Here is a 12,041-nt window from a genome sequence, read left to right as displayed (position 1 = left end):
TCCAAATTAGGGGGTACCTCTATTAAAGGAGAATCAATCTTTGTCTCTTTACAAGATACCTCCAGGATCTCAAATGATTCAATCCTTCTTGTAACTATTTCACCTTGTTCTTTTGTTATGATCTATTCATTACTCAAATCTTTCAAATCATGCCTCAGCACATCAGTATCCTTCAATAGTTGTTTGTGAATTAAGGCATCCTAACTAGATATCAGTGAATAATTAACTATTTCTTCACTAGGGTATTTCAATGTATTAAGTACATTGAATACTACTTGTTGTCCATTGACTCTTATTATTAGTTATCCTATTTCCACATCAATTAAAGTTCTTCCTGTGGAAAGGAAAGGCCTTCCCAGAGAGATGAGAGCTTCCTCGTTAGCATTGAAATCCACGATTATAGAATCAGTCAGGAAAACAAACTTATCAACCTTGATAAGAACATATTCAATCTTCCCCTGTGGATAACATATACTTCTGTCAGCTAATTGAAGAGTGATTGTTGTTGACCTTGCTTCCCCTATACTAAGCTTTTTGAAAATGGACAATGGCATAATGTTTATGCTTTCCCCAAGGTCACTTATGGCTCTACCACAAAAAGAATCTCCAATGTTGCAGGGAACTGTGAAAATTACAGGATCATTCAGCTTTGGTGGTAACTTCCCTTCTACCAATTGGTTGCATTCTTGTGTTAATGCCATAGTAGTGAATTATCCTACTCTCCTTCTTTTTGTTAACACATCCTTCATAAATTTGGAGTATTTTGGTATTTATTTAATAACTTTTATCAAATGCAAATTGATGTGAAGTTGTTTCAATATATCCATACAATTTTCAAATGGTTCCTCTTCTTTTCCTCTCCTTATTCTATGAGGAAAAGAAGGTGAGGGTCTTTTTTGAACGAATTTTTGTGCAGGGTTCTTTACTGGAACATCAATAGACTTTTCCACCGAGGTGAAAGTCATGTATCGACTTATCAGAATTGGTTGCTCACTTGGCAAACCCTTTTTTTTCATGTTCTACCAGGGGTGCTGGTATAATGATATCCTCTTCATTTTTATCTTCTAGATCACCAGGAGTTGTGTTGCTATTTCTTGCGGTAGTTTGACTTTGATCACCAGTCCCTTCATAATTTTTTCCACTTCTTAGCTTAATGACTTTGAACGTCTCGATAGCTGTTGAGCTTGAAGTAGAAGTTGGGTTTTCATTAGTGCTTGGAAGTGATCCCAAAGTCTTGGAACTCAAAGCAGAGGCAATTTTCCCTACTTGGTTTTCCAAGTTTTTGATAATAATTCCTTGTGCTTGAAATTGGTGTTTAGTATCTTGAATGAATGATTTTAGTATGCCTTCCAATTAATTTTCTTCTTGATTTGCCAATCCGTAGTTTGGTGCAGAGAGACCAAGTGGTACTTGTTGTACTTGAGGTTTTAATTGATTTTGAGTGTTGCTCTAAGATAAATTTAGGTGGTTGCGCCAACCTGGGTTGTACGTATTGTTGTAAGGATTGTTATACTTGTTGTTTCCAACATAGTTAACTGATACAGGATTTGCAGAGCAATCTTCATAGATATGGGCACCTCCATAATAGACACATACTACTTCTGAAGCATCAGTAACAACTTTCACTAGTTCAATTGTTGTCGTTTCAGGACTTGTCATCATGTTCTTCATCATTTGATGAATTTGAGATACTTGAGCGACAAGGGTTGTAGTTTCAGTAACTTCAAGCACTCCAACTAGTTTTTTGTGAGTTCAAATAGTAGAAACTCTCATAATAAACCATTGATATGTGTTGGTAGTGATACTCTCAATCAAGTTATATCCCTCTTCATAAGAATTTGACAACAACACTCCAGCACTTGAAGCATCAAGCATATTTCTTGACGAAGGAACTAATCCATTGTAAAAAGTTTCCAATTGAATGCATATTGGTATCCCATGGTGGGGACATTATCTCAAAAGTTCCTTAAATTGTTCCCAAGCATCAAATAAAGACTCATATTCCTCTTTCCTAAATTATGTGATTTCATTCCTCATTTTAGCATTCTTGACAGGGGGAAAGTACTTAGCTAATAAATTTTTAGCTAGTACATTTCATGTGGCTATGGAGTTAGGCTTAAGATAGTTCATCCAGATTTTGGCTCGATCTCTCAATGAGTATGCAAACAATCTCAACCTGAAGGCATCATCTGATATGTCAAGAATATTGAAATTACTTGCCACTTCCAGGACTGTCACAGGTGCAGATATGGGTCTTCGTTTGCAGAACCAGAATACTGACCTATAGTTTGCAACATTTGAAACATCATAGGCTTGAATTCAAATTGATCCACGGTTATTTCAGGTCTGATAATCCCAATATTCATTTCATTAGGATCAAATACTCCATAGTCTCTAATGTTCCTTGCCTTGTCATTTTCAATGCCAATGATGTCGGATTCTGCCATGGCAGGATCTCCTTCTTCCACTTGTGGTTGTTCTTCAATATAATCTTCAAAATCTTTCACCAGTGGTGTAACACCCTTCTAAATACCCCAAATGTTTTATAATTAAAATACACATATATTCATCAGAGTAATTATGCCCCGAAGGGTGTCACACAATCATTTCACAACATTCATTAAAATATCCTGTCATGCTCATTTATTTAATCAAAATAAAATTCTTTGCATAAATCGCAGCGGAACAAATTCAACACCAACGTAAAACATGTAACACAATACATGTAAATCATTCAACAATCAATATCAAATTAGTTAAAACATCCCCTCCCGATGTTACATCTATCAGAGCACGACCCACTACGGAGACTACACTAGACTCCAATAATTAGCTTCTACTCAACTCATTTCTCGTTACCTGAAAAATAAGTGTAAGGGTGAGTTCCTCAATCAATATAACGAGCATTATACAACATTATGTAATGTTAAGTAAATAACGCATCAAATCACCCTAACCAGACCACATACTCAATAACAGCAGTATCAACTCCAACATCATACTTAACAATAACATATAGCATATGTATAATCTCAAACCATACTCAATGACCACACAACAATACCAACACAAACACACGTGTAATATTGGAATACATCCATTCATATTACACGCCATACATATATTATGCAATGAGACTCTATGCATGCGGTACCGACTATTTGTGAACATATAGTTCAACCTCACCGTCCAAATCCAGGCACGGCTACCAAGCTCACTAGTCCCACTCATTTGAGACATAGTGACTCACTCACTAATTCCTCACCATGGGAATTAGCTACCACCCCAAATGGGCCATGAAATGCACGCTAATCACCTAGCATGCAAACAATCAACAACAGTCCAATAATGACTAACTCACTAATTCCTCACCATGGGAATTAGCTACCACCCCAAATGGGCCACAATGTGCAAGCTAATCACCTAGCAAATGCAACATCAACAACAATTCAAGAATAGACACATGCTCACACTCTAAGCCACACAACAGTCTATTCACAAATGCATACATTCACATCATCATGTATACCATCACATATCATCAACAATAGCATATCATATCATGCCACAAAATCAAACACAGTATTAGCACACTCAACTAATACCTACACTACTCAAAACAACGGGAAATGATCCCTGCTACATCATACATCAGCTAAGTCACATCACTCAGTCTAAACCGTCAAAAACTGCACCACAACAACACAGAAAATCTCCATTCTGCCCATACGCGTATTGCCCATGCCATACGCGTATTGCCCACACCTGACCAAAGTCCATACGCGTAACGCCCATGCCCATACGCGTATGCTACGCGTATCACATTCCCATACGCGTACCACCAGAGACCAAAACACGTTCAAGACCTCATCTCTTTCACTCATACGCGTATGACATACACCATACGCGTACCACATCCAGGGATACGCGTATCACACGCGTATGGCGCGTACCAGCGCCAAAACTCCCACTTCCAAGCCATTCCATACGCGTATTGCCTAGTGCCATACGCGTACCAGCCCATCTCATACGCGTATTGCCTAGTGCCATACGCGTATGACCAGAGACCACAATTCCAGGTCTGTCATGGTTTCTCTGCTACGAATTCTCAGATCTACACTTCCACAATCCAATTTTTCATACACTTTCGTTCGTTTTATCAATTACAACTCAGATACATTCAACTTCTCAAATCGCTAACCTTACTACATCTAATTCCTACGAATTTCATCGATTATCATTCAATTTCGTTCATCCCAACATTTCACACATTTTCAGCATATATCAATCCAATCAGAGGTAAAACAATGATTATTACTACCCAGTACATATTATCATACAATACCCTTTAACCGATGATAAACCCCCCTTACCTGGGTTAATCCGGCAGCTTCCGAGCTCCAAGCTTCTCCTCCCTTCAACCTTCGTTCTCTGGCTTTTTGCCCTTTCTGCCTCTTTTCCCTTTTCACGTGAAATTCACCTTTTTACCAAAAATGGGATTTTTCTAAATTCCAACTTATATATTATTCCAATAAATAATTATCCCAATAATTATTATTCCAAAATAATAATAAAATAAAAATAATCCAAACATCCAATTATTCAATTAAATTAATAAATAAAATATTAATTTAAATCAAATAATTAGCTTAGTTTAATTTGGGGTGTTACAACTCTCCCCCACTAAAAGAGTTTTCGTCCTCGAAAACATACCTCAAGCGAACAACTCCGGATAGGACTCCTTCATCTTACTCTCCAGTTCCCAAGTCACACTGCCACCTGCTGGTCCTCCCCAAGCTACCTTCACCAAGGCAATCTCTTTACCCCGCAACTGCTTCAACTCTCGATCCTCGATCCGCATAGGTGATGTTTCAACAGTCAGGTTATCTCTCACCTGTACATCATCTACTTGGACAACATGAGACGGATCATGAATGTATCTCCTCAACTGAGACACATGAAAAACATCATGCAAATTCGCAAGCGACGGCGGTAAAGCGATACGATAGGCTACCTCTCCTATCCTCTCCAAAATCTGATAAGGACCAATAAATCGAGGTGTCAACTTCTTCGACTTCAAAGCTCGACCAACACCAGTTACCGGAGTAACACGAAGAAACACATGATCTCCCTCTTGGAACTCAAGTGACTTCCTCCTCTTATCATGATAACTCTTCTGACGACTCTGAGCAATTCTCATCTTCTCCTGAATCATCTTAATCTTTTCAGTAGTTTGTTGAACAATCTCCGGTCCAACCACAGCACTCTCACCGGACTCATACCAACATAGAGGTGTCCGACATCTCCTACCATACAAAGCTTCAAACGGTGCCATACCAATGCTCGAATGAAAACTATTGTTGTAGGTAAACTCAATTAAAGGCAAATAACAATCCCAAGCACCTCCTTTTTCCAAAACACAAGCTCTCAAAAGATCCTCCAATGACTGAATCGTCCTCTCAGTCTGACCATCAGTCTGCGGATGATATGCAGAACTCAATCTCAGCTTAGTTCCCAAAGCCCTCTGCAAACCCTCCCAGAACTTCGATGTAAATCTAGGATCTCTGTCCGAAACAATACTCGACGGAATACCATGCAAACTTACAATCTTCTCAATATACAACTCGGCTAGCCTCTCTAACGGGTAATCCATTCTGATCGGAATGAAATGAGCCGACTTCGTCAACCTGTCAACAATCACCCAAATGGCTTCAAAATTCTTACTCGTCCTCGGCAAACCAGAAACAAAATCCATACTGATACTATCCCACTTCCACTCTGGAATAGCCAACGGTTGCATTAGCCCAGACGGCTTCTGATGCTCAATCTTTGACTTCTGACAAGTCAAACAGGAATAAACAAAACTCGCAATTTCTCTCTTCATTCCCGGCCACCAAAATAACTTCTTCAAATCATGATACATCTTTGTAGCTCCAGGATGAATACTCAAGCCACTACGATGTCCTTCTTCAAGAATACTCTTCTTAAGCTCGGCAACATCCGGAATACACACCCGGTCACCAAATCTCAAAACATCATTCTCATCAACTCGGAATTCACCACCCTGACCTGAGTTCACCAAAGTCAACTTATCAACCAAAAGCATATCAGATTTCTGACCTTCTCTGATCTCATCCAGAATACCACTTGTTAATCTCAACATTCCCAGTTTAACACTATTGTGAGTACTCTCACACACCAAACTCAAGTCTCTAAACTGCTCAATTAAATCCAACTCCTTAACCATTAACATAGACATATGTAAGGATTTCCGACTCAATGCATCAGCCACTACATTTGCTTTACCCGGATGATAATTCAAACCAAAATCATAATCCTTCAGAAACTCTAACCATCTCCTCTGTCTCATATTCAGCTCTTTCTGATCAAACAAATACTTCAAACTTTTATGGTCACTGAAAACTTCAAATCTTGATCCATACAAATAATGCCTCCACAACTTCAGAACAAATACCACAGCTGCCAACTCTAAATCATGTGTCGGATAGTTCCTCTCATGAACCCTCAGCTGTCTCGACGCATAAGCTATAACCTGCTTATTCTGCATCAACACCCCACCTAAACCCAACAATGAAGCATCACAGTAAACCTCAAATAGTTCCGACGAACTCGGTAATATCAGAATAGGAGCAGTAGTCAACCTTCTCTTTAATTCTTGAAAACCTTCTTCACATTTCGAATCCCAAACAAACGCTTGCCCCTTTCTAGTCAACATCGTCAACGGTAACGCCAACTTAGAAAATCCCTCAATGAACTTCCTATAATAACCAGCCAACCCAAGGAAACTTCGAATCTCAGCAACAGACTTCGGAGCTTCCCACTTAGATACCGCTTCTATCTTAGAAGGATCAACAGCAACACCACCTCTTGAAATCACATGACCAAGAAAACTCACCTCTTCTAACCAAAATTCACATTTGGACAGTTTAGCGAATAACCTCTTTTCTCGGAGAACTTCTAAAACCACTCTCAAATGCTCAGCATGTTCTTCTTCAGATTTCGAATACACCAAAATGTCATCAATAAACACCACAACAAACTGATCTAGATACGGATGAAAAATCCTATTCATATACTCCATAAATACTCCAGGTGCATTAGTCACACCGAAAGGCATTACAGAATACTCATAATGTCCATACCTTGTTCTGAAAGCAGTCTTCTGAATATCTTCAGTTTTCACACGGATCTGATGATACCCAGATCTCAAGTCTATCTTGCTGAACACACTTGCACCAACCAACTGATCCATCAAATCATCAATCCTCGGTAAAGGATACCGATTCTTGATCGTCACTTTATTCAGTTGCCTGTAGTCCACACACAACCTCATAGTACCTTCTTTCTTCTTAACCAACAACACTGGTGCACCCCACGGTGACACACTCGGACGAATAAACTTCTTATCCAACAGATCTTCCAACTGGCTCTTCAATTCAGCTAACTCAACAGCAGACATACGGTACGGAGCCATCGATATCGGTCTAGTACCAGGTACCAAATCAATCGAGAACTCAACTTCACGTTCTGGTGGCAATTCATTCACCTCTTCCGGAAACACATCAGGAAAATCACACACCACTGCTAGATCACCAATCACCAGTTTATCTTTAGCTTCCATAGTCGCTAACAGCATAAACAACTCTGCCCCATCTGCCACTTCCTCATTCACCTGTCTTGCAGATAGAAATAAACTCTTTCCTTCCTCAATTTCAGGAAAAATCACAGTCTTATCAAAACAGTTAATAGAAACTCGGTTAAACACCAACCAGTTCATTCCCAAGATAACATCAATCTGCACTAACGGAAGACACACAAGGTCTATCCCAAAGTCTCTACCAAAAATACTCAAAGGACAATTTAAACAAACTGAAGTAGTAGTCACTGAACCCTTCGCAGGAGTATCAATCACCATACTTCCAAACATCTCAGATCTTTCTAACTTAAGTTTCACAGCACAATCCAAAGATATTAAAGAATGAGTCGCACCTGTGTCAATAATAGCTACAAGAGGAAAGCCATTAATATAACACGTACCTCGGATCAAACGATCATCTGCAGAAGTCTCAGAACCTGATAAGGCAAAAACCTTGCCTCCTGACTGATGCTCTTTCTTTGGCTTAGGACACTGTGGACTGATATGACCCAACTCTCCACAGTTGAAACAAGTCACAGTCTTCAACCGGCAGTCTGCAGCCAGATGACCACCCTTGCCACACTTAAAACACTTCTTCTCATTACTGGTACACTCATGGATACGATGCCCAGCCTGACCACATCTGTAACACTTAGCAGGAGCACTAGAGTCTCCCCCACTAGGCCTCTTCATCCCACTCTGTCTCTGAAAACCCTTGCCAGCTGCATACGGTTTTCCACGATCAGTCTGATTCTTGCCTTTCCTATCAACTCTCTGCTGATAGCTCTCAGCTCTAGCCTTGGAATCCTGTTCGAAAATCCTGCAACAGTCAACTAAATCAGAAAACACTCTAATCCTCTGATATCCAATCGCCTGCTTGATCTCGGGACGCAACCCGTTCTCAAACTTCACACACTTGGAAAATTCCCCAGCAGCCTCAGCATAGGGAGTATAATACTTTGACAGCTCTGTGAACTTAGCAGCATACTCAGTTACAGACCTGTTACCCTGTTTCAATTCCAAAAACTCTATCTCCTTCTTTCCTCTGACATCCTCAGGAAAATACTTCCTCAGGAATCTCTCTCTGAACACCGCCCAGGAAATCTCAGCATTTCCAGCAGTTTCCAACTCAGTGCGGGTAGCAACCCACCAATCATCAGCTTCTTCTGACAGCATATGTGTACCGAACCTGACCTTCTGATTCTCAGTACACTCAGTTACTCTAAAGATCCTCTCTATCTCCTTCAACCACTTCTGAGCACCATCTGGATCGTATGCTCCTTTGAACATTGGAGGATTGTTCTTCTGGAACTCACTCAACTGACGAGCAGCTCCCATTCCCATAACATTCTGATTTCCTCCAAGTACTCCAGCTAGCATACCCAGAGCCTCAGCAATTGCAGCATCATCTCTACCTCTTCCAGCCATCTCTATTCTGAAAACCCAACAAACCAAAACAATAAGTACTGATAGGGTTACACAACACCTATCCCGTACAGGGGAAACAGAATAATTACGACTCGACACGACCGACTATGCTCTGATACCACTAATGTAACACCCTTCTAAATACCCCAAATGTTTTATAATTAAAATACACATATATTCATCAGAGTAATTATGCCCCGAAGGGTGTCACACAATCATTTCACAACATTCATTAAAATATCCTGTCATGCTCATTTATTTAATCAAAATAAAATTCTTTGCATAAATCGCAGCGGAACAAATTCAACACCAACGTAAAACATGTAACACAATACATGTAAATCATTCAACAATCAATATCAAATTAGTTAAAACATCCCCTCCCGATGTTACATCTATCAGAGCACGACCCACTACGGAGACTACACTAGACTCCAATAATTAGCTTCTACTCAACTCATTTCTCGTTACCTGAAAAATAAGTGTAAGGGTGAGTTCCTCAATCAATATAACGAGCATTATACAACATTATGTAATGTTAAGTAAATAACGCATCAAATCACCCTAACCAGACCACATACTCAATAACAGCAGTATCAACTCCAACATCATACTTAACAATAACATATAGCATATGTATAATCTCAAACCATACTCAATGACCACACAACAATACCAACACAAACACACGTGTAATATTGGAATACATCCATTCATATTACACGCCATACATATATTATGCAATGAGACTCTATGCATGCGGTACCGACTATTTGTGAACATATAGTTCAACCTCACCGTCCAAATCCAGGCACGGCTACCAAGCTCACTAGTCCCACTCATTTGAGACATAGTGACTCACTCACTAATTCCTCACCATGGGAATTAGCTACCACCCCAAATGGGCCATGAAATGCACGCTAATCACCTAGCATGCAAACAATCAACAACAGTCCAATAATGACTAACTCACTAATTCCTCACCATGGGAATTAGCTACCACCCCAAATGGGCCACAATGTGCAAGCTAATCACCTAGCAAATGCAACATCAACAACAATTCAAGAATAGACACATGCTCACACTCTAAGCCACACAACAGTCTATTCACAAATGCATACATTCACATCATCATGTATACCATCACATATCATCAACAATAGCATATCATATCATGCCACAAAATCAAACACAGTATTAGCACACTCAACTAATACCTACACTACTTAAAACAACGGGAAATGATCCCTGCTACATCATACATCAGCTAAGTCACATCACTCAGTCTAAACCGTCAAAAACTGCACCACAACAACACAGAAAATCTCCATTCTGCCCATACGCGTATTGCCCATGCCATACGCGTATTGCCCACACCTGACCAAAGTCCATACGCGTAACGCCCATGCCCATACGCGTATGCTACGCGTATCACATTCCCATACGCGTACCACCAGAGACCAAAACACGTTCAGGACCTCATCTCTTTCACTCATACGCGTATGACATACACCATACGCGTACCACATCCAGGGATACGCGTATCACACGCGTATGGCGCGTACCAGCGCCAAAACTCCCACTTCCAAGCCATTCCATACGCGTATTGCCTAGTGCCATACGCGTACCAGCCCATCTCATACGCGTATTGCCTAGTGCCATACGCGTATGACCAGAGACCACAATTCCAGGTCTGTCATGGTTTCTCTGCTACGAATTCTCAGATCTACACTTCCACAATCCAATTTTTCATACACTTTCGTTCGTTTTATCAATTACAACTCAGATACATTCAACTTCTCAAATCGCTAACCTTACTACATCTAATTCCTACGAATTTCATCGATTATCATTCAATTTCGTTCATCCCAACATTTCACACATTTTCAGCATATATCAATCCAATCAGAGGTAAAACAATGATTATTACTACCCAGTACATATTATCATACAATACCCTTTAACCGATGATAAACCCCCCTTACCTGGGTTAATCCGGCAGCTTCCGAGCTCCAAGCTTCTCCTCCCTTCAACCTTCGTTCTCTGGCTTTTTGCCCTTTCTGCCTCTTTTCCCTTTTCACGTGAAATTCACCTTTTTACCAAAAATGGGATTTTTCTAAATTCCAACTTATATATTATTCCAATAAATAATTATCCCAATAATTATTATTCCAAAATAATAATAAAATAAAAATAATCCAAACATCCAATTATTCAATTAAATTAATAAATAAAATATTAATTTAAATCAAATAATTAGCTTAGTTTAATTTGGGGTGTTACAAGTGGGATAGGGACTAAATTTTCTGGTTGTTGGTTAGTAGTTTGAAATCTTCTTAGCAATCAAAATTCTCTTTCAAGCTCAGAAAATCCTCTGTATTCTGAAGTTAACAACCTGTGCATGCAGTAGCACAACACCTGTCGTGACACCAGTGTAAAAGAAATGTTAGAAGCTCAAATTCTATATTCACAAAGATAAAATAAAATAAAAATGTTATTTGACACGCTCCACGACAATGGTGCCAAAAACCCGTTCGCTTATCAAAAGGTGTCACATGCAAGTATACATGCTTTTGATTGCAGCAAGTGATATAATTATTAAGGATGTCTAACCCAAAGGGAACAATATTAACTTAGATTGATTTTCAATGTTTTACGTTTGTGAATAGCGTGAGCAAGGTAGTAAATATAGTGATTTTGTGATGGTTCAGTGAGCAAAATTAAATACTAGCAGTGATAAGAGAGTTGTGTGAATATTGAGAAACATGTTAAGCAATGATCCATTTATTAGTACTATTTTACCAATATGCTTATATGATGTGTTATGTCGTGGAAGGTGAGGACAAAATGTGATCTTAACGTGTATTCCTACATCATCTTACTTATATGCATGAGCAATAAAGAACAAATTCCAAGTCTCACATTACTTACATGCATGTCAATTCATTTTGTATTA

At 39.4% G+C, this 12,041-nt stretch overlaps 1 protein-coding gene and 1 non-coding gene across 2 annotated transcripts; one reads left to right on the top strand and one right to left on the bottom strand.

The window, feature by feature from the left end:
- Positions 1-302: 302 nt before the first annotated feature.
- Positions 303-701, bottom strand: LOC127103490 (uncharacterized). The gene has a single exon (XM_051040742.1). The coding sequence runs from the start codon at positions 699-701 to the stop codon at positions 303-305; it is 399 nt and encodes a 132-aa protein (XP_050896699.1).
- Positions 702-1,933: 1,232 nt separating this feature from the next.
- Positions 1,934-2,040, top strand: LOC127108888 (small nucleolar RNA R71). Its single transcript, XR_007796390.1, has one exon. It is a non-coding gene; the product is annotated as a small nucleolar RNA R71 (small nucleolar RNA).
- The last annotated feature ends 10,001 nt before the right edge of the window (positions 2,041-12,041 follow it).

This window comes from Lathyrus oleraceus, chromosome 7, assembly GCF_024323335.1.
Source record: "Lathyrus oleraceus cultivar Zhongwan6 chromosome 7, CAAS_Psat_ZW6_1.0, whole genome shotgun sequence".
In the NCBI taxonomy this organism is placed as follows: domain Eukaryota; kingdom Viridiplantae; phylum Streptophyta; class Magnoliopsida; order Fabales; family Fabaceae; genus Lathyrus; species Lathyrus oleraceus.
The sequence above is the reverse complement of the archived record's forward strand: the minus strand, read 5'-3'. Positions and strand labels throughout refer to the sequence as shown.

Excerpts from the sequence above, each read along its gene's own strand:
- LOC127103490 (XM_051040742.1), bottom strand. The coding sequence starts at position 701 with ATGGCATTAACACAAGAATGCAACCAATTGGTAGAAGGGAAGTTACCA.